The following is a 25,412-nucleotide window of genomic DNA, read 5'->3' as shown; positions in this document are numbered from 1 at the left end:
TCATATGCACTCCACCCAGCACCTATATGGTCTGACCCTCTGCCCAGCTCCAGGGCCCACCTGTCATGGGCTCAGGGTGAGGTTTAGCCTGGCCTTGGTCCTGTCTCTCACTGGGCCCCATGGGGTCCTAGGCATGTGGCCCCTCTGTAGTTCCATCAAGCTGGACGAGGAGCCAGCCAGGTGGCAACCTGCTTCCTTTGCCCCCGAGCAGGTGTGAAGAATGCTGATGAGGCAGAACTGAAGGTCCTGGCATCCCAGCCCCTAGACATCACTGTGCACAATGTGCTGGACTTCCCCCAGCTGGCCACCCTAGCTGGCCTGCTCAGCCGCCTCATTTGCCAGAAGGTGCAAGGCAGGAGCCTGAGCAGGGCCCCAGGTGAGGGGGTGGGGCCCTTGCAGGCCCTGCCAGCTGCTATGGGCAGAGGGCCAGGGGGCCATGGCTCCCACGTGGTGCACCACAGCCTTGAGGGGCCTGAGCCCCCACTTGGGGCATCTGTTGTGGAGGGCCTGGGGGAGTGATCCTCCTGTCTCTTCAGTAGCCACCAGGGAAGCAGACAGAGCTGGCCACTTGGGCCCTGACCACCACCCTGCCCATCCACAGTCACTCCAGAAGATGCTCCGGCCCTGGAACCCCTCCCGGGGCCCAGCAGCCTGGTCCTGACCCAGATCACCTCCTCCAGCGTCCACGTGTCCTGGACTCCAGCCCCCCAGCTGCCCCTTGAGTATCTGATCGTGTGGCAGTCGTCCAGGGGTGGCACCCCCCAAGAGGTGAGAGGGATCCTGGCCTCCCCCAGCCACACAGAGCAGGGCAGCTGACGGGGTTCACGAGCCTCGGCTCAGGCAGGAATCTGATAAGGCTGAGCTGGAGTCAAGGCAGGAGCGGCCATGGCCTCCCTGGGCTTGGGAGCTGAGACAGGCTGGCCCTGCTCATGTGCACCACAGCGGAAGCTGCGAGCAGGGCCATCGGGGGTGGCTGAGGACCCAGGGGTGTGGCTTTGATTGGCAGGGGATGGGTTAAGTGATTGTCTTCTGCCCATGCTCCCTCAGAGAAGCTGCTGCTCTGGTCCAGGCTGGGAACCCTGATTTGCAGGAAGGCAGACATCCACACCCCTGCCAGCAGTTTTCCTGCCCTGTGCCCTGTCCCTCTGTGCTCCATGCCACCCAGTTCTGTACTATTTCAGCTGGTGATTGGAGGGCCTGCCTCATCTGTGCAGCTTTGCAACCTGACCTCCAGCTCCGAGTACCTGGTCTCTGTGCTCCCTGTCTACAAGGACAGGGTTGGCAAGGGCCTGCAGGGTCTGGTGACTACAGGTAGGTGGGGTGCATGTGGCCCCTTCTCTCCCTTTGGGGCTTGGCACCAGCAGGGAGGTGCGGTCGGCAAACCTGGGTCAGAACCATCCCTACAAGTCTCAGTCCCTGGGCCCCTCTACCCTGGTGTCCTCTTCTGAACACCAGGAGAGTCATTCATTCTGTTGCCACACCTCAGCCATTGCTACCCTGCTCACATTGTCCTCAGAGCCCCCACCCTGCCTGGCCACAGCACATGGCTAAGGTCACTAATTAGCAGCTCCAGCCCCCTCCAAAGGATTGCCAGGAGTGCCCCTTTAACAGTTCTACTGACAGAGGAGCCACATGCCACCAACGTACCCAGTTAAAGCGGATGGTGCAGGGGCTGTCAGTGATCCAGAGATGGGCAGCTGTCACCACAGCTTCCCTCTCCACCTGCTCAGCCCCTTGCCCAGCCCTGCACCCTCTCTCTGCTCTGTGTCCTGTCATTCAGAGAAACAGCACCACACTACATACCCCGTGGCCTTTGGGAGGCCCCTGAAGCACTCTGGAGGCTGCACCCCCCCCACCTTGGGGCAGATGGCCTTAGACCTTCGGGGAGGTCCAGCTCCCCAACAGCCACGAGCCCCCAAACTTGGCCTCAGTGAAGTTTGGAAAAGTGCTTAGACTCCTGGGCCCCACGATGTTGCCTACGAGGAACACCTAAAATTGGACTTAGAGAAGTCATTTTGTGGTTAGAGGAGGGCCCCCTTGACAGTGGGCATGATTTATGCACATGCCATGTTCCCAAAGTGCCCCTGACAGTCGCCTTTCCCCAGCACCCTTGCCTCCACCGCGGGCACTGACCCTGGTGACAGCAACACCCAGGACGCTCCGCCTGGCCTGGCAGTCCTCTGCCGGGGCCACCCAGTACCTGGTTCGATGCTTATCAGCCTCCCCAGGGGGCAAGGAGGAAGAGAAGGAGGTGCGCCTGGGGGCAGGGGAGGAGAGAGGTGGGGGGGCATCGGGGGCGGGGCTGGGCACAGGGACAGCATGTTCCCTTCCCCAGGTGCAGGTAGGGCGGCCTGAGGTGCTGTTGGACGGCCTGGAACCAGGCAGGAACTACCAGATCTTGGTGCAGAGCCTGCGAGGGCCAGAGGCCAGTGAGGCCCGGAGCATCCACATCAGGACCCGTGAGTGTCCCCTCTGGTTCCAGAGGCTTCCATGATAGGAGCCCCAGACCTCTCTGTCCCCTCCCATCCTCACCTCAGGCACGGGGCAAGGGTGGCATGCCATCCCCTGAAACCTGGCTGTGCTCTGCAGCTGCTCTGGCCCCACCAAGGCACCTGGGCTTCTCAGACGTGAGCCACGACTCAGCCCGTGTGTCCTGGGAGGGCACCCAGAGGCCCATGCGCCTGGTCAGGGTCAGCTACGTCTCCAGTGATGGTGGTCACTCAGGGCAGGTGAGAGGACCTGCCTGGGGCTCAAGTGTGGTGAGAGCTGCTGAGGGACCAGGGTGCACATGCAGACCGTGGGGGGGGGGGCCCAGAACCCTCAGCCCCACCATGTAGTCTCCCAGGCCTCTCCCTGCTTGGCGTGTCGCACCCACGACTGCCCAGTCCCCCACACCTGACCTGGGGGCTCATGTCTTTAGCCCCACCTTGGCCACTGAGGGACTCCAGTGGGATCTGGAGGGATATAAGGTAGAGAATCAATACAGGTACATGCAGTGACACCATGGAGCAGCTGTAGGTGCCCCCACTTCAGGGTCTATGGGGGGCTTCCTGGGTCTCTGGTACACCCCATTTTCTGCATTTTTGGGGCCACAGAGTAGTGGTGGCTGCAGGTCCCAGGCCTGGATCTCTGCCCTGAGAGGGGCTCTGGGTGCCCACTGGGTCTGCCCATGCCCCCTACAGACAGAGGCTCCTGGGAATGCTACATGGGCTGCTCTGGGACCCCTCTTCTCCTCCACCACCTACACTGTTCGTATCACCTGCCTCTACCTTGGGGGAGGCTCCTCCACGCTGACTGGCCGTGTGACCACAAGTGAGTATCAGGAGGTCAGGTCTGGGGCCGAGAGATGGATGGGCTGATCCTGCTCTACTGGACCGTTTAAATCAACACACGTCCACTGAGCATCTCTTCTGGGCCAGAGCTGAGCCAGGTGGGGCAAGTGGCTGGAGAGGTGTGAGGGGAGGGTACAGTGGCCTGGGACTCAGGGATACCCCTCTGTGTGTCCCTCTTGGCTCCTGGCCAGCACGCTAAGCCCAGCTGCTGCCTCACCTTCCAGGGAAAGCCCCCAGCCCAAGCCAGCTGTCGGTGACAGAGCTGCCAGGGGATGCAGTCAGGCTGGTGTGGGCCGCGGCAGCCTCATCGGGCGTACTGGTCTACCAGATCAAGTGGACACCCCTGGGAGAGGGGCAGGCCCATGAGGTGCGGTAGGGAGGGCAGGCTGGCTGTTCAGAGGAGACCCTCCCACCCCAGGTGCTGAGGCCCAGCCGGGTCTTGGGCCCCGTGTGCCCACCTGAGTTCTGCATCCTGGGGACACCTCTCTGCCCGGGGCCTGGGATCCAGGCCCCCAGGGTGAGGTTCCCCATGAGCCGGTGAACACCTAGACTCTCATCTCTCCAGGTCTCTGTCCCAGGAACCCTGAGCACAGCTGTCCTGCCTGACCTGGGGAAGCACACAGAGTACGAGATCACCATCCTGGCCTACTACCGGGACGGGGCCCGCAGTGACCCTGTGTCCCTCCGCTACTCCCCCTGTACGTAGTCCTCTCTCCATTTTTCTAGATTGGGGCAGGACCAACCCAAAGGAGAACCCAGACTCCCCTGAGACTTCAGACCCCAAACCACGGGCAGGCAGAGTCCACAAGTCCCTGACCCCTGGGCCTGACTGCTGGCAGTTGTGGGGCTTCAGTGAGCTCCTGTGGAGGACAGGTTTTCCAGAGTTGACCCAGGGTCCAAATCACCAGGCATGGGTGATAGCTCTGTGCTGGGACAGCAGGACCTGCTGTGGGGGCTGATGTCTGAGTGCTGCACTGGGAAGCCTAGGGCGGCACTGGGGGCGTGGTGCGGCACTGGGGGCGTGGTGCGGCACTGGGGGCGTGGTGCGGCACTGGGGGCGTGGTGCGGCACTGGGGGCGTGGTGCGGCACTGGGGGCGTGGTGCGGCACTGGGGGCGTGGTGCGGCACTGGGGGCGTGGTGCGGCACTGGGGGCGTGGTGCGGCACTGGGGGCGTGGTGCGGCACTGGGGGCGTGGTGCGGCACTGGGGACATGGTGCAGCGATGGGGACGATGGGGGCGTGGTGCAGGTTGGGAAGCAGAGTGCCCAGTTCAGCGCAGGTTAGGTCCCCTGCCTGCAGAGTGACCCCTTGTGGAGGGCCCTGAGCCCCACACTGCCTCTGCTGTTGCTAGCTGCAGCAAGCAGAAGTCCCCCCTCCAGCCTGGCTCTGTCCTCGGAGACTCCCAACAGCCTTCAGGTCAGCTGGACACCCCCAAGTGGCCATGTTCTCCATTACCGGCTCACCTACACGCCTGCCACAGGCTCCGGACCTGAGCAATCAGTAAGTCTGCAGAGAGCAGCAGCCACCCAATGAGGGACCTTCTAGGGTGGGGGAGGTCAGAGGGTGAAATGTGGCCCACCCTGTGTGCTGAGGGTGGCCTCAGACAGAAAAAAAGCCTCATAGTGAGCTCCTCCAGGAGGAGCCCACTTAGGTGACTCCTGCCCCTCAGATCTCTGTGCCAGGGTCCAGGAGCCACACGGTGCTCTCTGACTTGCTAGCTGCCACCAAGTACAAGGTCCTGGTCTCAGCTGTCTACAGAGCAGGGGAGAGTGTGGCAGTGTCTGCCATGGGCTGGACAGGTAAGTGGGCACCAAGACCCCAGACCCAGACAGACCCAGATCTAGCCAGACCCCAGAAGGGAGATGGAGGTGACCTTGAGAAGCCATCTCATTCTAAAGTGATGACCTAATTCAGGTTAGAGCACAACAATCAGAACAGAACTCTGCAGGTCTTGCAGTCAGTGCTCCCACTCTGGCCTCACCTGCTTGTGCCGCCAGGACTGGCTGGTTCTGGGGTGTCTGGGATGTGAAGGGGCAGAGTGAGCGGGATGCTGAGCACAAACATGAAGGAGGCCAGTTACATGAAGGAGCAGCCCAGGAGTCAGGGCTGACCTTGCCTTGAAGCATTTAGGACATGGACATGTCTCCACCAGGCCTGGAACCCCCCACCAGCATGGCCAGGACCTAGCCAAGAAGAGTCCTTTCTTGCTGTTATTTTACACTGGTTTTCTTGGTCAGCTACAGCTGCTTGGAGCAGATGGCCCTCAATGGCCATGCAGTCCCTCACCTCAAATCCCCCCTGGCATCCCTGCAGGGTCATCTAGTTGTGGCTTGAATGCCCAAGGGGCAGAATCCTCATTACTTAGTGGACATGCTTCCTTCACCCACACCTGCCCTGGAACTAGCCACAGAGTGACCTGTGTTCCTGAGTCTGATTGCCTCACACCCAACATCTCCTGGGCCTGCAGCTAGAGCCAGCACCCTCTCAGGGTGCTGCACCCACAGAAGCCCTTAGCTTTGGCCCTGGGCCCTGCAGGGAGAGTGGAGCGCTTGCTTGCTCAGTGAGATCCAGAGGTGGCAGGACTACCCTGTCCCTTTCCTAGAGGGACGGGTACCACAGGCCTTCAGTGCAGTAAGGGGACAGGCAGGTGGAGATACAGCACAGACCACCTGTGTCCACAAGAGAGATCAGGGTGTCACCATGCAGCAGCTGCTCCCTGGTGACTTGGTCAGGCTGAAGTGGCTCATGACCCTCTGTCTCCTTGCAGCAGCCTGCCCCACCCTCCACCCGGACAGCTCCCTCCCAGGTAGGTCCTGCACACCTGTGGCCAGTGCACTCTACCCTGCTTCTCTCAGGCTCTTCCTGAGGAGTGGGGATTGAGGGAGACCCACTGGAGACCCACCATAGGATTTCGAGTGCAGACTGCACCTTCTCGGATGGCCCCCTGAGGTTGGCAAGGCAGTTCCATTCCTGCTTCACAAGGGAGCAGAGGCTGGCCCAGGTCAGTGTCAGCTTGTGCAGGGCAGAAGCAAAGCTGAGTCTAGGCTTTTCTGGCCTCTGTGGAGCTTGATGCTGCATGGAAGCTGGGTTTCCAGGTGCCAAGCCTGAGAGGTCCTCATTCATGTTTCACGAGGGCTGAGGTCCTCCTCAGAGAGTAGATGCTTGGCTTCAGGAACGTGGCCAGCAGGGAGACGGTGGCAGGCAGATGTGCTAAGCCATGTGAAGGCTGTGCGTCCACCTGGGGGGCAGGCTGTGGCTGCCCTGGGCCTACTGTTGGGCCTGCAGGGCCAGTGGATGACAGGCAGGAGAGACTGCAACCTGGAAAGGGCTGGAGCCTCTGCTGGCCTCCTGCTTGGGGCTGCTAGTCAGCCAGGCACTGATCAGCGCCCAGCATAGGTGAGATTCACCCCATACTTCGTGCCCAAGAAGGACCAGCTGCATTGAGGACCTGCCCAGGTTCCCATGACTCTGCTGACTCAGGGATCAGGGGCCTGGAGGGTCCTCAGGCCATGTGCAACAGAAGGGACCATGTATGGCTGTGGTGCTGGACAGGGGAACTCAGCAAGGCCCTTCTTGGAGAGGAAAACAAACTTGGAGGCTGGGTGGGGTGGTGCGGGTGCTAGGGCTCTGCTTGTTGGGGGAGATGGGAGTTAGGGTCATGGTGCGGCTGTGTGCCGGTGGTCCCACCTCTTCCATCTCTGGGCCTCCCACTCTGAAACAGTTAGCCAGAGAAAGAGGAGTCATGGTCTGGGGTAGGGGTGGGCATGGAGAGCAAGGGGCTGCATTCTCCCAAGGGGCCAAGGTGGTGCTGACCCAGAGGCTGCCCCAGACCCTGGCTCTCCAGCTCCCGCAGCCAGGCCACCCCTTCTCAGCACAGCCCCTTCTCCTGCCTCACCTTCCAGTCTGGACCTCTGCTCCAGCCTGTCATCCTTCCCTGTCCACCAGGATTTGACTTGATGGCAGCCTTCGGCCTGGTGGAGAAGGAGCACGCCTCTATTCGAGGTGTGGCCATGGAACCCTCAGCCTTGGGCCTGACCCCGACCTTCACACTCTTCAAGGATGCCCAGCTGACACGGCGGACTAGGTATGAGAGGCCATTAGGGCTGGAACTGCAAGTGGGGCTGTGGGAAGTCAGGTGGGCAGAGGTGGGCACAAGACGGAGACTGACCACATCCCTGGCTCCCAGAGCCTATTGGCCCTGGCATCTCTTCATCACACTGCCGACTGGTTTCACCTGTGTGCTAGAAATTCCCATCTCACAGTCAGCAGATCTCGCGTGGAATGGGGCCTGCCCCTCAGCATGATCTGCAGCCATGCATGTGTCTTTCCCCACATGGCCTGGGGACTGGTCCCCTAGCTGCATCCTGAACATGGTCCACGATGCTGATTGCCTTTGCCTGCCAAGTTAGCAGCTGTAGAGGGCGTGTGGTCCCCCTTTACCCCAACACCTTGAGTCACAGACCTGCACTGCAGTGGACGTGGCACGGTAACAGCAAGAGCAGGCGCTGACTTCCCAGATCCCCAAAAGACTGACAGGGCCATGTGCCAGAAATTACCAGTAGGGTCTAACTGAGGCATGCAGGGGCACTGGGGCCCGTGGCCCTGAGCAGGTGGCCAGAAGGGCCGGGAGGCTTCTCCAGGTCCCTGCTTTCTGGGCCACACAGGTGGTGCAGCCAGCCTGGGGGCCCAAGGAAGAGGGTAGAGAGGCTGCATCAGGGTAGCACTGTCTGGAGCTGCCAGGTCCCTGGGCCTCGTGGCACAGCTGTCCACCACGGGCAGCGCAGCCTCCTGTTGCTGTGCTCGCGCTAGAGGCGTCTCCTTCAGGGGTGGTCTGTTCTTTTATCCTTTTATTTTTATTTTTGTGATTCTAGGAGTGGAACCCAGGGGTGCTCTACCACTGAGCCACATCCCCAGCCCCTTTTTGTTTTTATTTGGGACAGAGTCTCACTAGGCTGCCATCAGCTTCCCAAGATTGTAGGCACATGCCACTGCACCCACTGTTTTTTTAAATAACCACATTTTATTTTAAATTTAAATATGCTTTTAAATGGATGCATGGACACATAAACATGGTGCCTGTTATCGGGGCACGTGTACAGTCGTGAGGTCTTTGGGTCCGGTAAGCACTCCTGCCCCCTCACGCATTCCAACGCTCTCACCGCCTTGCGGAGGAGACAAACCTCGCTTCTCCCGTGATCGTGTGGCTCTCCTGCGGCGTGGGTGTGGTAGCCAGCACTCGCCCTTCTGCCTCTAGAGCCACTGCTCTAGCTGCCGCAGGAGAGAGACCACCTCACTTCCCCAGGTTGCTGAGAACGAATGGCAGGCCCCTTCTTCCCTGCGGCCATCAGCCTTTCTCTGGGTCTAATCCCATGTGTCCTTCTCCGTCCTCAGCAGGTGGACACTTGGGTGGCTCCCCTGTTGTGGGTGGTGCTACAGTGACCATGGAGGGCAGGATCCTCTGTACCCTGACTTCACCTGCTCTGGACCTGTGGGGACAGCAGCTCCCCCTGCTGCCCTGTGGCTGTGCTCAGCACCGTCCCACCCTGTGCAGCCCCTCCCCCGCAGCACTGACCTCGCTGTCTGGGTAACAGCTGTTTTGCCTCAGGGCTGGCTTTGACCTGCACTTCTCAGACGATGCCAGGCACTTGTTCCTCTGCCTGCTGGCCATCTGTATGTCTTCTCTCGAGCATGGTGGCTGACACCTGCCCCCTTTTGCCCCCATTTTCTTCGTAGGGTGGTGTGGAAGTGCTGCTGCAGAAGCGGTGGCCCCATTCCTCCCGTCTGGGCTTTCACCGCTGTTCTGCTGGGTGGGCGGGTGGGATGCTCCCACTGCCTGGAGCCCTGGTCTCCACCCTGCCTCTGGCCCCACCTTGCACCAAGGTGTTCGGCATCCCAGCCACCATTCCTCAGTCACCGTCTCAGGTGCCGGCCACCAGCCTGCAGGGCACACGGTGCTTCAGTGCTGCCTGCTCTCCTTTTTCAGCTCCAGAAGGGGACAGAGGTTTCCCAGGTGGGCTTACCCAGCACAGATGCATCTGCACCATGGCAGCTGCACTGAGGGGTCTCAGGCTGCCCAGCTGGTGGGGTCCTTCCCATGGTGCGGTCAGGAAGGTCCCCAAGGAGGCAGCAGACAAGAGCCACGGGCAGAGAGTGGGGGAGGGCTCAGGAGGAAGGAGCAGCAGTGCCACGGCCTTGGGGTCAGGGTGCTTAAAGCCTTGCAGGAAGTGGTGGGCTGGGTCTTCCCAGCCCCTGGTTTTTATCCCAAGAGCACCTGAAGGCCAGGAAGGAGGCTGCAGGCTCTGGGGAGCACTTCTACTGTGTGACCAGAGACCCCTCCCCTGCCCCTCAGTGCACCTGGGTCTGCACAGGTCCTGGCCAGGAGCCCCCAGTCTGAGCACTAGGACAGCTGTGGTCAGTGGGCCAACTCCTGAGGGCAGCACTGCCTGTGTGCCCGGGGGCTCCCGGCCCTCAGGAGTAACCTGGGATTCTCCTGGTGGGTCTTCTGCCACACAGGGACCCTGAAGCACAGGGCCTGGGTGAGCCCCTTCTAGGTGACCTTCACTGGCCAGGCCTCAGGGGAGGTAGAGGGCTGTGTCAGGCCAGGTGCCTTGAAGCTTCTTGGAGGGAATTCTGTCCTTTACATACCCCATGTTACTCCCGGGGACACTGAGGCAGGGGAGACCCCAGCCTGGCCTCTAGACCATGGCCGTATGTACCCCCAGTCTGTGTTCTGGGGTACAGACGGCTGCCACTCTCCGTCCACAGCTGGGAAGGCTGTGTGTGCAGGCTCCACCATGGTCAGCAGAGCAGCGCCAGGGTGAGGCTGGGGCTGCAGGGGGCCTGTGCCTGGGAGGCCTGGTCCAAGCCCAGCCACCCTCCATTCTGCTCACGCCTCCTCCCATGCCCCCAGCGACATCCACCCAGTGGCCCTGCCGCCTGAGCACACCATTGTCTTCCTTGTGCGCCTGCTCCCTGAGACGCCCCGTGAAGCCTTTGCGCTGTGGCAGATGACGGCTGAGGACTTCCAGCCCATCCTCGGGGTTCTTCTGGATGGTGACTGGGGCCCCGGGTCACCCTCGGCGGTTGGAAGGAATGGGAGCCCTGGCTTGACCCTCTCTTTAGTGCCCACCCTAAGCAAGAGCCAGGTGTCCTGAGTTTCCTCAGAGCTGCCCCCCTGCCCTTCACGGGGGAGACCTGCCAGGGTCCTGGGCATGGCCTTGGGTCCTGCAGCTGTCACAGTCTGTCCTTTCCCATCATTTGGGACCAGGGTGGTTGGGTAGGACAGATGCTTACCTGCTGCTCACCTCACCCTGGCAGCTGGCAGAAAGTCGCTGACCTACTTCAACCATGACCCCAGAGCTGCCTTGCAGGTGGCCACTTTCGACCTGCAGGAGGTGAAGAAGGTCTTCTTCGGGAGCTACCACAAGGTCCTGGGAACTCTACTCAGCTCTATGGGCCCCGTCCCACTTGCCAGCTGTCCCCATGTGCAGCTGCCTGCCCTGGAGCACCAGCACAAGTCCCTGAAAGTCAGGCGGTAACCCACCTGGGGCCTCTGACCCTGACGTCCCTTTGTTTCAGTGGCCCTATTTTAATTTGGGTCAAAGCGCACTCTAGCCCTTCTCTTTGGGAGGCACCTGCTTGGGGAATTGCCCTGGAAGTCACATGGGATGTGGGTACCATCAGGACCCTGCCCAGGTCCCAGGTGGGCGACTCTTGTTCCACCTATCCTGACACCTTGGCCTGGCAGCTAGGCAGGTGCTGACCCTGCAACATCTACAGGTGCATGTGGCCGTGGGACACTCCAAGGTCAGACTGTATGTGGACTGCCAGAAGGTGGCTGAGAGGCCCATTGGAGAGGCTAGCTCACCCACCTCTGGCTTTGTCATGCTGGGGAGGCTGGCCAAGGCCAGGGGTCCCCGGAGCAGCTCAGCTACGGTGAGCCTGGTCTTTGTCCTGCTGGTCTGGTGAGGGCTATCTCCAGGGACCTGCATCTGGCTGATGCCCCTGCTCCATAGTTCCAGCTTCAGATGCTGCAGATTGTGTGTAGTGACACCTGGGCAGATGAGGACAGGTGCTGTGAGCTTCCTGCATTGGTAGGTGGCCATGAGGCTTTAGGTTCCATCCCAGCCTTGAGTGTGTCCACCCCACACGTCACAGAGGCTCAGGTAGACAGGCCTAAGCCTGTGCTGTGGGAGATCAGGGAAAGCTTCCTGGAGGAGGTGGCCTTTGGGGACCAGGGTGGTTGGGTAGGACAGATGCTGGGGGCAGGCCAGGAAGCCCCTACTGCAGTGGTTCTGTAGGAGCCTGCTCCCCTTCTCGGTAGGCCCAGCAAGGTGCAGGCGGGCCAGGAGTCCTCATCTAGCAAGGTGGAGGTCTCCCAGGCCTGCAGGGACCCTACACCCAAAGCCACATGCAGGGCCTTTGCTGGTCCCCTCAGTGCCCGGTACTGGCCTTGTCTATTCTGGGGGCCTCGGAGGGGAGTGGGAGGAAGCTACCCACCTGCCTGGGGTCTGTATGGGCACCTGGGAGGAGGCACCCAGGACCCAGCTGCTCTTAGAGGGACTCCGTGGCCTGAGTCCAGACCCACCTTGTTGCATTTCTGTCCCCGCCACGCCCCACACAGAGTGTTTCCCTGGAGTCAGGCGTCTTTTCTGTGCTCAGCCCCAGGGTCTGATGAGAGCCAGGAGAGGGTCCATGAATAAGCAGTCTCCTTTCTTCCAGAGGGACGGAGCGACATGCCCTGCCTTCCCTTCTGCCTGCACCTGCTCTTCAGAGACTCCTGGGCCCCCAGGGCCTCAAGGCCCTCCAGTGAGTCCAGTAGCCTCTACCCTGGGGGTGACTGAAACTCCAGGCCAGGCATAGCCCTGGGGTGTGGCACCATTAACCAGCAGGACTCAGGCTTGCCCCAGAGGGACGCCCTTCATCTGTCGCCTCTGCTGTGTCACTCCAGGACATGAGCCCAGCCATGGCCAAGCCCTTTCTCCCACTGGCTGAGCCTCCCTCCCCAAGCCCTGATCCTCCTGCCATGTCAGGCACAAACCCCTCTTCAGGCATTTCCTGAATGTCCCCTGTCTACGGGGACCTGCTGGTGGTGGCTGGTGGGGTATGACGTGGCTAGCTGTGAGGGTCAGCCTCCAGGTGGCTCTGTTCTGGCTGCTGCCCCAGGGTTGGTGTTCAGCTCCCCTCAGGAGGCAGGCGCTCCTGTGGGGCATGGCATGAGAGGCTCTGGACCTCTGTCAGGAGCACTTCTTCAGGACGGGCTTGGGCGGATCTAGTTGCATACGGGGCTAGGGGTGGATCCAGAGACTCCTGATCCAGCCTATGCCCAATGATGTGGACAGGGGTGCAGGGCTGGGTGGGGCTCGGGGTTGGGGTAGGACTGCGGACTCAGCCCTACTTGTGCTGTTGCAGGGCCTCCCTGGGAGGAATGGCACCCCAGGAGGACAGGGCCTCCCCGGGCCCAGGGTAAGTCTGTGAGGCCCAGGGGCTGTCTGGATCTTAACTCAGCAGCAGTTCATGTCACCCTCTCCTGTAGAGAGAGGGTTTCCTGAGCTGCAGACAGGCCCGGTCCCCAATTAGGGGGTTGGCCTGGCCTCTCCTGTCACCTATGGGCCACCTGGAGCTGATCTTGCTACTTAGTGAGCATTCCCTCTTCACTGTCCCCACGGGTAGGGTCAGCTCATGGCACAGACGAGGAAGCAGACTTGGGAGGTGAGGCCCCTGCCCAGTCGGTGGGCCCAGGCCTGTCTGGCTCTGAAGGCCGCCTTCTATTTCCTTCCACAGACACTTGCCAAAGGCCTCTGGACCAAGGGGGTGTAGGTGCCACAAGTATAGACTTGTTTGGCCCCACACACTGGTGCTGTCGCAGGCTCTTTGGGTGTCTGGCAGGGTCTGGCTCTGCAGAGGAGGCCGAAGATGGTGCCCCAGTGACAGCACCACACCCGTGTGTCCTGGGAGGCGCTCCCAGCTGGGCTCTGAGATGTCCAGTATGTTCAGTGCACAGGGGCTGAGAGGCTGCCTCCCCCAGCCCCACACCCTGCGTCCCACCCTGCACCTGCCTTGGCTGAGTGTCCTGGCAGGCTGGCCCGGTCCTCACAATGAGCATGTGCCGCAGATGGTAGCCAGCTTGCACCAGAAGGGGGAGGTCGTGAACCTCCACGGCCCACACCTCACCCTGTGTACCACCAACCACGCAGGCCTGGTGCTGGAGTTGCCAGGGCCAAGGGCAAGAGCACAGAGCTTGGGTATAGAAAGCCACGCTGCCCCCTGGAGGCCAGGCGAAGCGGAGCAGCCTCTGTAGAGCAGGGATGCACCCTGGGTGCCTGGCTGACACAGCAGCTGCCACCTTGCGTCCCTGTCCCTCATGTCTGCAGCAGGCAGCCTTTCCTGTGGGAAGCCTGCCCTGGCTCCAGGGTGCCACTGGCTTGTTTCTTCATGGGTGCTTCACATACTGTGCACCAGCCTCACTCTGCGAAGGAGTCACAACTGTGTTTGTCATTTGCAGTGTGTCCTTTGGCCTTGTTTGTGACAAGTGTTTTCACACAGATGTTACTTTTTTTTCTCCTTTTTTTTTTGATACTAGGGATTGAGCCCACTTTTACCACTGAGCCACACCCTAGCCCTTTTTATATTTTATTTTAAGACAGAGTCTCTCTAAGTTGCTTAGGGCCTCCTAAATTGTTGAGGCTGGCTTTGAACTCGTGATCTTCCTGCCTCAGCCTCCCGAGCTGCTGGGATTATAGGTGTGCACCATCGTGCCTGGAACAAGTAGCATTTTTGTCATTTGACTCTTGCCCAGGAACTTGGCATCCTTCTGTTGTCCAGGTTTCTTTTATGACTCTCCACGAGACTTTCGAGAAGTGGATTATCTGGCCTGGGCTCTAGCTCACCCCAAATCTTGCATCTTTTCATCACAGCTGTCACCAGGCCCTTCCCTCTCGCAGTGTCTGCCTGGTGGTTTCTGCAGGGCCGTCATCTCTGAGCAACATTTTCCTATCCAGCTTCCTCAATGGATTGTCTGTGTGAATCTTGGTTTCCAGGTGTTTTTTCTTGACTCTCACTTCTGTTCTTGCCTAGTGGTATTGGTGAGCGCTGCAGAAGCCCACCCAGTGGTGTGCAGGTGTCTCAGCTTCCTCCTGGTGCTGGGGGACCCAGGGCTGCATAGTCCAGTGCAGGGTGCATGTGAAAGCCCTCATGTATTTTTTCATGTGATAGTAAAGTCCATTTACTCAAATTTATTGTGAGATTTGAAAATCAAGAGTGGACATGAGATGCTATGTGGTGCTTGCGCAGTAGTCATGGGCACTGTCAGATACTTTTCTCCGGGAGATGTGTGCTGTTTGTTTTGTGATGTCGCTAGATGAAGCCAGCTGGGCTCTGGGTCCTCACCACCAGCTTATGTTCTCTCTCTGACCCTGTGTTCACTTTTGTGCATTGATACTCATGACAAGACCATGCAGGCTGCTTAGTAGAATGTGGAACATTCATATGCTAATTCAAAAAGTAATCTGAAAGGGTGCCCCTGCCCATTGGGGCCGCTTGTACAAGATGGGACTCCGGGACCAGAGGGCCCCTGAGGGGTTCAGAGCCTGGGCCGGTCTCCCACCTCTCCTTTGCAGTTGGCTGTTGCACTCTCTGGCTTCGCCCTGGTGATGTGGTGGGCTGTTGTGATTGGCTTCAGGCTCCAGCGGCCAGGGAGCGGGTGCACAGAACTGGCTTGGCTCCCCTCTGTGTGTCTGCGGTCCTGGAGAAGCGACCTCCGCGGTTTGCACTTGTAGTCAGGGCTGTATGGGGACCCACCCAGGGGAGCATGAGGGCATCAGGGTGCTTCTGACGCTCTAGGAGGGGCCTGTGTGGCCTGGGTCTAGGCTGGTCAGGGAGCATGCCTTCTCAGCCCAAGCCCCCTGCCTGTGTTTCCAGGGAGAGCCAGGGCCACCCGGACAGACAGGACCTGAGGGCCCTGGAGGTCAGCAGGGGTCACCAGGGACCCAGGGCCGCACAGTCCAGGGACCTGTGGTAGGTGTATCCCACCCCTACCCACCTCCCCTCCACCCTTCCTCTCTGCTACCCAGTTCACCTTCCCCTCCAGGGTCCACCAGGGTCAAAAGGAGAGAAGGGAGACCAGGGACTCCCAGGCTTACAGGTAGTATGGGCTGGGCTGTGGCTGGGCAGGGCCTTGGGCTGACCTCCTCCTCTGGGTATAACCTTTGCCCCTGCTTGGCCGGCCACCTCTGTTCCCTTCCAGGGCTACCCTGGCCAGCAAGGCACCCCTGGGAGAGTTGGCCTCCAGGGACCAAAGGTACTTGTTCTGGGCCAGAAGGTGTGTGCACTGGGAGAGAAGAGAGCCTGGGAAGGTCTTGGAGATGGAGGCTGGGGTGCGGGGACGGGAGGGAGGGGCCCTAGCCCATACCAGGGTCAGGTGGGGGCAGCAGCTTGCGCTTTTTCTGGGGCAGGTGCGAGTCCCGCTGCCTTGGTGAGGCTCACCTGGTGTGCAGGCTGCTGCTGCTGCTGTGGGGCTGTTCCCATGGGAGGAGGTGTGGGCACAAGCCACACCCCAGCTCACCCTGCCTTTGCCCTTCAGGGAATGAGAGGACTAGAGGGACCTGCTGGCCAGCCTGGCCCCCCTGGCCCCAGGGTAGGCGTCACCTCCTCCACAAGCCCTCACCCAGAATGCTGAGGTCCTGGGAGCTGGGCAGGGCCAGTTTGGGAAGAAGGGATTGAACACTTCTGGCTCCTGACCAGGCCAACTCCTGCACTGGAGCAGCCACCACAGGGGCCTTCCTTACCTGTGGCAGAGATGCAGACCCAACACCACAGGACAGGGGTCGCCAGGGCTCCTGGTTGGGCCTGCTAGGGATGGGTAGGCTAGACTGGCTGTAGGGACCGGCCCCAGGCCCCCTGTCCTCTGGGCAGACTTCTCCAGCAGCCAGATCAGCAAAGGCAACCTGGGGCTCCCTCGCCTGGAAAGGACTTCTCTCCTGGGTCGGACCTCCCAGGGAACTCAGGGCCTGGGAGACCCCTGAGGGGCAGTCTCGGCTAGCTGCTGAAACACTGCTGGGCTCTCCCACCAGGACCCCCTCTGTGGAGTGGTTGTCCCCCAGTTTCTGGAGTGCATCAGGGAACTGATAGACAGCTGGGTGAGGGGCACGGGGGTCTGCCTGGGCATGAGGTGAGGTTTTCCTGAGTGCCAGGTTGGGGGCAGAACTGGGCCAGTTAGGGGAAGTGTGGAAACTTGAGGGCAGGGGGGTGGAGCTAAGGGCTATGGCCTCTACCAGGCAGTGGGGCTGGGGGCACCATTGTTTGGGAGCCAGGACAGAGGTGGGCAGATTCACTGGGGGTGCCTGCCAAACCCTGTCTTCTGCATCTCTGCAGGGCTTCCAGGGCTTGGTAGGGGCCAGGGGCACCACCGGGCAACGAGGGCCTCCAGGAGCCGTGGGGCCTACAGTAAGTTCCCACCACCCGCCAGTCAGCTGAGGGGGCTCAAGCACAGCCTGTCCAGGTGTCCCAGCTCAGGACTTCCTGTGGGAGGCTGGCCTGCTCCTCACTTGGAGCCTGTGTGGAGCCAGTGGAGCTGGGCTGGTTCTGCCCTTCCCTGGCCTTGGGGCCACACTCGGGGAGAAGAGAACAGAGCAGCAGCCCTCTCTCAGGGGGCCCTCACCCCTGGGGAGCTGCTGAGGCCCACCTTATCTGGAGGCTGAGGCAGCCCCACAGGCCCCCTGGGAGGGCTCCAGGGCCTGGTGAGCTGGGGGAAGAGGGTGGTGGGCAGGAGCTCCAGCTCAGGCCTGCTCCAGCAGCTTCCGGTTGTTAGGGCCCCATCCCCAGCACTAAGGCCACAGCCAGGGCAGGTCCTTTGCAGCACAGTTCCAGCCCACTTGAGGACCGTCCCGCTGCAGGACAAAAAGCCCAGTTGCCTTCCCTGTGTAGCTGCTCCCAGGGTCTGGGGATTCAGCTCGGGGCCACAGTGCCCAGGCACTGTCTGCACGTGTGGCACCAAGCTGCTTTCCTCTCCTGACTGCCTGTTCCCTCTGTGCCTCCTGCTGCAGGGGTTGCCCGGGCCCAAAGGGGAGCAAGGAGAGAAGGTGGGTGAGGCTGAAAGCCTGGGGTCTTCAGCTCAGCTCCTGCTATTGGGCCTTCCTGGGCGGCACTAGTTGGGGTCCCAAAGCCATGTCTTCCTTCCAGGGTGAGCCTCAGTCCCTGGCCACCATCTTCCAGCTGGTGAGCCAGGCCTGTGAGTCGGCCATCCAGGGTGAGTGAGCCCTACCACCCGTCCTCACCCCCTACTCATGGCCTGCCCCACCCCTCCTCCCCAGCTCCCCCTCATGGTCTGCCCCCCCTCCCCAGCACATGTGCTGAGACTGCAGTCCTCCTTCCACGGAAGCACCAGGCCCCCGATGCCCATCTTGGTGGAGGCCGTGAAGCCAGGAGGGCATGGCCCCCCAGGGTCACCCAACACGCTCAGCAAAGCCCTGCTTCCTGGAGAACAGGGGCGTGGGGGACACCACACTGAGGGCCGAGGTACTAGGTTCCCAGCCCTGAGGTAAAGTCAGGGCTGGTCCCTGGTTCTGGGGGTTTGTGCCTCTGGGGGTCTTCCCTTTGTGAGGAGTTGGCTGAATTCTGCCCTTGAACCTGATGGTGTCTCAGGGAACGGGGGGAGCCACAGGTCCCATCTTTCCCAGGAGCTCTGAGGTCCCTCTGCTCTGGCCACAAGATAGCCCCCTTTAGGGCTCAGGGACCCATGGTACTGCTCGCCTGAGCTTTCAGCACTAGCCTGGACCTGCTGCCCTGCCCAGGGAGGCACCCATCTTCCCTTCCACACAGAACCGTGCTATGACCTACACCCCCTCCCACCACTCTCACCCACCTCCCTAGCACTCCTCCCCATGTTCAGGATGCTCCTGGCCCATCCCTTCCTCTCAGGTGAGCCCTCAGCCCATGGTCAGATGGGCAGCCCTGGGCTGCAGGGGAACCATCCTCCAGGTCCCCTGGAAGGCACAGGTGAGCCTGGGTCATAGCACTGGCCAGGGACACATCAGGAAGGCGGGCAGTGGGGTGAGGGGCCCTTGGAAGGTGGGGCAGGAGCACTGGGCCCTACCACCAAGGTTGATGGTGATGCTCCTGGAGTGGGAGCTGAGCACAGGCCACAGCGCAGGCAGGGGTGGGCCTCAGGAGGGGAGGCAGGGCCAACCTTGACCCCAGAGTTGGGGCAGCAGGGGTGGGGGAGCCACAGAGTGCTAACTGGAGTAGCAGGAATGAGTGGAGCCCTGGACCTGGGAGGAGCCCGCAGTGGGAGTGGGTGGAGCCATTGGCCTGGGAGGAGCCAGCAGTGGGAATGGGTGGAGCTGTGGACTTAGGACCAGCCAGCAGTGGGAGTGGGTGGAGCTGTGAGCCTGGGAGGAGCCAGCAGTGGGAGTGGGTGGAGCCCTGGGCCTGGGAGGAGCCAGCAGTGGGGGTGGGTGGAGCTGTGGGCCTGGGAGGAGCCAGCAGTGGGAGTGGGTGGAGCCCTGGCCTGGGAGGAGCCAGCAGTGGGGGTGGGTGGAGCTGTGGGCCTGGGAGGAGCCAGCAGTGGGAGTGGGTGGAGCCCTGGGCCTGGGAGGAGCCAGCAGTGGGGGTGGGTGGAGCCCTGGCCTGGGAGGAGCAGCAGTGGGGGTGGGTGGAGCTGTGGGCCTGGGAGGAGCCAGCAGTGGGAGTGGGTGGAGCCCTGGCCTGGGAGGAGCCAGCAGTGGGAGTGGGTGGAGCTGTGAGCCTGGGAGGAGCCAGCAGTGGGGGTGGGTGGAGCTGTGGGCCTGGGAGGAGCCAGCAGTGGGGGTGGGTGGAGCCCTGGCCTGGGAGGAGCCAGCAGTGGGGGTGGGTGGAGCTGTGGGCCTGGGAGGAGCCAGCAGTGGGAGTGGGTGGAGCTGTGAGCCTGGGAGGAGCCAGCAGTGGGAGTGGGTGGAGCCCTGGCCTGGGAGGAGCCAGCAGTGGGGGTGGGTGGAGCTGTGGGCCTGGGAGGAGCCAGCAGTGGGGGTGGGTGGAGCCCTGGCCTGGGAGGAGCCAGCAGTGGGAGTGGGTGGAGCCCTGGGCCTGGGAGGAGCCAGCAGTGGGGGTGGGTGGAGCTGTGGGCCTGGGAGGAGCCAGCAGTGGGAGTGGGTGGAGCTGTGGGCCTGGGAGGAGCCAGCAGTGGGAGTGGGTGGAGCCCTGGGCCTGGGAGGAGCCAGCAGTAGGGGTGGGTGGAGCTGTGGGCCTGGGAGGAGCCAGCAGTGGGAGTGGGTGGAGCTGTGGGCCTGGGAGGAGCCAGCAGTGGGGGTGGGTGGAGCTGTGGGCCTGGGAGGAGCCAGCAGTGGGAGTGGGTGGAGCTGTGGGTCTGGGAGGAGGCAGCAGTGGGAGTGGGTGGAGCTGTGAGCCTGGGAGGAGCCAGCAGTGGGAGTGGAGTCCTGACCAGGGTGAGCCCAGCTGGGAGGGTGTGCACCCAGGACACCTGGCTCCTGTGTGGAACAGCTCCATGGAGGCCCATGGGAGGGCTTCTGGACACGGACACGAAGAGGAGTGCTGGGGAGGTGGGTGAGAGTGGTGGGATGGGGATGTAGGTTGTGGCACAGATGACCTCTGCCTTCCCTCAGGCTGCAGGCACAAGGCAGCTGAGGAGCAGGACTTTGAGTAGTGCAGGTGCTGGGCAGGGGAGGGACACTCCTGTGGGCCCCAAGGCCTTGTTCCCTCTCAGCAGACCAACCAGAGAGTGACTCGGAGCTCTGCTCTGCCCAAGGCCCAGCAGCATCTGGTGTGTGGAGAGCCAGGACGCTGGGATTCTCGGGGAGACCAGACCCAGGCAGACTGGGCTGCTGAGTCCTAAGCTGGTGCTCGGCTATCCAGGGCCCCTCCCAACGGGTCTGCTCCTGTCTCCTGCCAGGACATTCCTGGTGCTGCCCCAAGTAACCCTACACCTCCCACCCCGGTGGCGACATTAAGCAGAACCTGTCCTGAAGAAGCCCAGGAGAACCTCAAGAAGAACCTGGGGCAGAAGCAGAGGGAGCCAGAAGCTGCGGCACATCCAGGGCCTCTCTCTGTAGCATTTCCAAGTTCAGATAAAGGCCAATTGTTTATCTATCAGCTTGAGGTGCCTGCTCATTGCTGAGGCTGGGTCTTCCCACCCCACTTTCTGGCTCACACAAAACCGGGCCAGGATTCCCACCCCGCTTCTCAGGCCTCCTCAAAGCTCATCCTGCGGCCACCCCTCACCCAAGACAGCAGATGCTCACCAACACAGTGGCCGGAAGGTTGCCTAGAACTCCAGTCACACCCTCCACTTGCCTAGAACTCCAGTCCCGCTGGGAGTGAAATCCAAACCCTCTGCCTGCAGCTCCAGAACGTGGCAGGTTTCCTGCTGTGCCCACCCATGGTCTTCACCTGCACTCTGCCTTTGCTGGGCTGCTCCCCAGGTGGTCGCCCCACTGCAGTGCCCTCCTCACAGCACCCCACCCCAGCCCCCGTTGCATCCAGATATGATGCCAAGGCCCTGTCTGCCTGGTCCCCCTTCTGTCCTCAGCTCAAGGAGTCCAGACCCTTGCGTGAGTGGCCACCCTCACTCACCAGCCCCTGCACTGTGTTCCTGGCCTCAGGATCTCTGAGTAAGGCCACCCTTCAGCAGGGGCGCCTGGCCCTGCATTGCATTCTGCCCTGGCTTCACTACCTGTGCCCAGGCAGGGGTCTGAGAAAGTGTGGGATGAGCTCACAGCACCCTGTGCTCCATCCTGTGGCCCAGAGAGGAGACTCCCTCTTTTCCAAACCAATATTCAATAGTGAAATCTACTCTTCCCATTTGTGTAGGTAAACGGGAAAGGTACCAAAACCACAGGGGGAATCTACCTCACTGGGGGGAAATCAGAATAAAAAATTTTTAAAAGGAGCAAATAGAGACCTGATAAAAGGAATCATCTGCCAAGACTCCAGGCATAGATCTGCACGCAGCCACCAACACGGGCCCAAAGAGCTGAAGGCAGGACAAGCCCCGGGGCCGACACTCAGTCCACCATCACAGGGAGGACTCTCCGCTGCTCCAGTACCTGGCCAACCCTGGGGACACACTGGGAACGACAGAGGGCCCAGTGAGACGGAGGAGAGCACCCTGCACCCCACGGGAGACATGTGGCTACCCGCCAGAAGTGCCAGCTCCCACCACACGGAGATTTCTCAGATCTGTGGACAGACCAGTCACAGGGCAAGGACGCTGAGGCAGCACGAGGACGGATCTGGTCCCGAGTAGAGGAGCAGCGAAGGCGGCATCCTGGGGGAGTCATAGCTGTAGGCCAGGGAGCAGAGATAGTCGCCAAGAGCAAGGGTGGGGTCCCTGTCCCTCAGGAAGGTCACCAGGCTGTCTGGCTACTGTCTGAGCTGACACGTCCAGGGCTTCTGCTTGGGGGCCAGAGACACAGCTGGGCCAGGCCACTCTTTTTCTTCAGTACCAAATATTAAACAGCCCCAGAGGACCAAGAAGGCTCTTGAAAGGCAGAGCAAGGACAGACCTTTGTCATAAGGAATCAAGCCCAGGGTCAAGGGCACCCAGGGCCCCTGAAGAGCCCCTCAGGGCCGGGTCAGCTCAGGGATCTCAAGCCTCTGCCTGCTTCTTACTGCTGTTCCTGCTGCCCCAGTCTCAAATGTGAGCCACAGCCACCCCACAACCAGGAAATCAACTAAAATAGCAAAGGCAGCTTGGGGTCAGTCCCTGAGGCCTGCCTCTTCAGCTGGACCGCATAGCTGTTCGTGAGCAGTGAGCCCAAGCAGCCAGCCCCTCTCTGCACCCCTGACATACAAGCCACAGCTGCCCGGTCTGCTTTTTTTTTTTTTTTTTTTGGTAATGGGGATTGAACCCAGGGGCACTTAACCACTGAGCCACATCCCAGCCCTTTTTATTTGTTTATTTTGAGACAGGACCTCACTGAGCTGCTTAGCACCTCGCTAAATTGCTGAGGCTGGCTTTAAACTCATGATCCTCCTGCCTCAGTCTCCTGAGCCACTGGTATTACAGATGTGTGCCACTGTGCCCAACAATACAAACATTATTAATTGTAGAAAATAAACCCTCAAGAAGCATGTATTTGTTAGGACTGTGTTTAGCTGCCTTTAATGAAATCTAAGTGGCTTGGCCCTGTCCTAAGAGCTAGAATGGAAATTTCAGGAACCCAGGCATTTGGCCATCCTCAGCATTCAGCTGCTCTTCTTTATCACACAATGGTTGCTGCTGCTCCAGAAGTTATATCCCCCTTGGGGAAAGGGGCAGGGGTCATGCCTGCCAAGCTGCCTGATCTATATTCAGAAAAATAATAGAGTTAGCATGGGTTCCACCTGGGAAATAAGATTGCCACTCTCCCTGCCCAGAAGACAGGTTATCACCAACAAAATAATCAAGTGCATTGTTTGGGACTAGACGTGGCTTTACATACAGTAACCACAGAACCACAATGGCTTCAGCCAGACGTAGGCACAGGGAGGTGCTTAGGGCAGCTGTGCCACTCCCGTCCTGCCGTTCTGCTCCCTCTGCCCAGCTCTTCCTTGACTGGGGACACCTGCCCTAGTTCCAGCTGCCTAGTCACATTCCGATGGCAAGAGGGAGGAAGGGGTGGAGAGGGGCTGGCCTTGGTCCTGGAAGGACAGACCCCAGAAGGACCGCATGCTAGACCCGGCTCAAGGGAACTGGGATAGGGTCTTTCCTGGTTGCAGGACAGAGGGCCTCCTGGGAGAGATCCAGGGGCTGTTCCCTGAGGCAGGAGAGGAATGGGGCACTGGGTCCACCAGCAGTGCTGGCCCCAGGAGGAAGGCCCAGAAGAGGGGCCCTGGCCTTAGGAGCAGAAGGGGAATGTGGACAACCAGGGGCCCGCAGCAGTCTGCCAGCAAACCTGCCGGCCTCGATTGCACGGATGTTAAATACACAAGTCCCTAGAAAAACTCCGGACTCCCCACAGCAAGTGGCCACTTAAGATGTCCTGGCCCTCACAAGCAGCCTCAGAGATGCCGGAGCAGGGCTGGCACACCAGAGAGCCCAGCCTGGAGACCACCTTGAAGCAGCAAGAACCATGGGGCACAGACTCTGCAAGCACACACTGTGTGTGTGTTCACGTGTGCACCTGTATGTGTGTGTCCATGTGTGCGACCTCACAGCCCACCTGGCTGGAGTGGACTGATGGGTGGTGACTGCAGGTGGGCGTGGTGGGAGGTGGTCATGGGGCTTCCCTGGAAGGCGCCTCTTCCCTGCGGCCCCTTCCCCCTCTCTCTGCTTCCTGGCTGCATGGAGGGGGCAGCTCCCCTCTGCTGGGCCCCTCCCCCTTGGCGTGCACCCTGGGCCCAGAGCCCTGGACTCGGCCATCTGTGGACTGAGGCCTCTGAAACCATGAGCTGAAACCCCAAATAAGCTTTTCCTCCCCTAAGTGGTTTTTGTTGGGACTTATGGTCACATTGAGGAAAAGCTGACCAACACAGGCCCCAAGGGCCACAGGGGATGGACTTCCAACGTGCCCTTCATTTCTTTTGCGCAGAGCCCAGAGGACCATACGGGGAGCCCCAGCAGGGCAGAAGCAGGGCAGGGAGCAGAAAGGGCAACAACCTCACGTGCCGAGCACACAGAGTTGTACCCAAATCACACCCCAGAGAACGGGCAGGAGACACCCTGAGGCTCCGGAGCTGCCAGCTGTGACACCCCAAGTCCCCTTTGCAAGCCCTCTGGAGGAAGGATTCTGTCAAAAGAGAAACCATCAAATGTGCGGCAGAATCCCCTGGTAGAACAAAGGCACGCCAAGTTCCAGGTGGTGGAGTGACCGAGCTGCCACCCTGGACCACGCAGGTAGAGGAGCTCGGCTGTCCTGCTGCCTGGCGCACCAGGGCCATGTCTGGAGGGGGTGGGGGCAGTTATGCTGCAGGCCAACTTAGTGAGCTCCTGAAAAACAAGCATGTGTTAAGTTAGCAGCCCATGGAGAATAAAAAAGAAAGTTCGACTTATTCTTGTTGTGTTTGCACTGGGGACTGAACCCAGGCGCTCTACCACTTAGCCACACCCCAATCCCTTTTGCTTTTTGTTTTGAGATAGGGTCTTGCTGAGTTGCTGAGGCCGGCCTGGATTCTGAGATCCTCCTGCCTCAGCTCCCAGGTCACGATGCCCACAGCCGTGCATCACCGCGTGCGGCTTTGGTGGGATTTCATAAAGATAAAAGCATGGCTGTCCCAGAGACCCAGCAACATGAGGCATTTACCCAAAGGACAAACGCAGACATCCACCCAGAAACTCTTGCATGAGCGTCTATAAGGGCTGTCCTCGACAGAGCTGGATGTGATCCAGTGCCACCAGGGTGAGTGGATCAAATGCACCTGGGGATGAACCAAGGCTCAGCCAGCAGGAGCCACACAGAGCAGCATGCTAGTTGGGGGGAGTTCTAAGGCAGAGTGTGTGACAGAGATCAGGGCACACACCTGGTCTGGCTGCGAAGAGGCAGGAGGCGCTCGCAGGGGAAGGACACCCTGGCAGGCCGGCAGTTATGTCCCCAGCCCTCCCTGCACACCACGCAGAGCTGGGGAAGAGGGGACAGCAGGGAAGACAGATCTTACCATCAGACCAGAGGGGAGCGGGAAGGGCCACTCTTGTCAGATACACCAGGCCTCGAGACATGGCACACTGTGGCAGCAAGGGAGGCATCAAGGGGCAAGCCACCAAGGGAGGACCAGGCCTGAGTGGACACAAGAGCCCTACAGTGACATGATGACATGGCGGGGACACTATGGCCCTAGATGGACATGAGAGCCCTATCTGGACACTGCTGGGCTTCCAAGTGTGAAGCAGACACACTGGAAAGAGAAGTAGCGTTTCAAGGCTATCCCGGCACACAGCTCCACAGTCACCTTGGGGACGTCAACCCTCCCCTCCAGGATCCATAGAGAAAGCAGACATAAAATCCACAAGGACGGAGAGGACCTGAGCACACTGTCAGCTGGCTGACCTGGTCAGCACTTCTAGAACATTCCCCACACAACACAAGACCTGTTGACCATCAGAGCATGCACGTGCAGGAAGTGAAAGCAAGGGAGACAAGTGCAGAAGGGTCAGTCAAACTGCTGCCCTCGACT

The 25,412-nt window shown here is 60.6% G+C and overlaps 1 protein-coding gene and 1 long non-coding RNA gene across 3 annotated transcripts in view; one reads left to right on the top strand and one right to left on the bottom strand.

Annotated features, from left to right (window-relative positions):
- COL20A1 (collagen type XX alpha 1 chain) overlaps positions 1-20,436 on the top strand; it is a 31,045-nt gene extending 10,609 nt beyond the window's left edge. Inside the window, exons 10-38 of one of the 2 annotated variants that reach the window (XM_081289827.1) lie at positions 212-376; positions 602-768; positions 1,182-1,311; positions 2,106-2,251; positions 2,336-2,459; positions 2,590-2,729; positions 3,183-3,312; positions 3,557-3,699; positions 3,898-4,030; positions 4,684-4,832; positions 5,002-5,131; positions 6,100-6,138; positions 7,278-7,416; positions 10,243-10,385; positions 10,650-10,759; positions 11,112-11,267; positions 11,348-11,425; positions 12,054-12,140; positions 12,744-12,797; positions 15,252-15,347; positions 15,421-15,474; positions 15,577-15,630; positions 15,913-15,966; positions 16,704-16,775; positions 17,375-17,410; positions 17,511-17,577; positions 17,673-17,846; positions 18,249-18,326; positions 20,029-20,436. In XM_081289827.1, the coding sequence (XP_081145953.1) occupies positions 212-376; positions 602-768; positions 1,182-1,311; positions 2,106-2,251; positions 2,336-2,459; positions 2,590-2,729; positions 3,183-3,312; positions 3,557-3,699; positions 3,898-4,030; positions 4,684-4,832; positions 5,002-5,131; positions 6,100-6,138; positions 7,278-7,416; positions 10,243-10,385; positions 10,650-10,759; positions 11,112-11,267; positions 11,348-11,425; positions 12,054-12,140; positions 12,744-12,797; positions 15,252-15,347; positions 15,421-15,474; positions 15,577-15,630; positions 15,913-15,966; positions 16,704-16,775; positions 17,375-17,410; positions 17,511-17,577; positions 17,673-17,846; positions 18,249-18,326; positions 20,029-20,150 (3,170 nt within the window). In that variant the 3' untranslated portion in view covers positions 20,151-20,436. Of the gene's footprint in view, positions 1-211; positions 377-601; positions 769-1,181; positions 1,312-2,105; positions 2,252-2,335; positions 2,460-2,589; positions 2,730-3,182; positions 3,313-3,556; positions 3,700-3,897; positions 4,031-4,683; positions 4,833-5,001; positions 5,132-6,099; positions 6,139-7,277; positions 7,417-10,242; positions 10,386-10,649; positions 10,760-11,111; positions 11,268-11,347; positions 11,426-11,993; positions 12,141-12,743; positions 12,798-15,251; positions 15,348-15,420; positions 15,475-15,576; positions 15,631-15,912; positions 15,967-16,703; positions 16,776-17,187; positions 17,411-17,510; positions 17,578-17,672; positions 17,847-18,248; positions 18,327-20,028 lie in introns of those variants that run through there. The other variant, XR_014021437.1, reaches the window with a different exon arrangement.
- Positions 7,432-13,884, bottom strand: LOC308646626. The gene is made up of 4 exons (XR_014021438.1): positions 13,391-13,884; positions 11,204-11,385; positions 10,626-10,717; positions 7,432-9,269 (listed from the first exon to the last, which is right to left on the bottom strand). It is a non-coding gene; the product is annotated as an uncharacterized lncRNA (long non-coding RNA).
- Positions 20,437-25,412: the final 4,976 nt, after the last annotated feature.

The sequence above is a fragment of the Spermophilus citellus genome (assembly GCF_964194105.1).
Source record: "Spermophilus citellus genome assembly, chromosome: 4".
NCBI lineage: Eukaryota > Metazoa > Chordata > Mammalia > Rodentia > Sciuridae > Spermophilus > Spermophilus citellus.
Note: the sequence above shows the minus strand (reverse complement) of the source record. Positions and strands in the feature narration are given on the sequence as shown.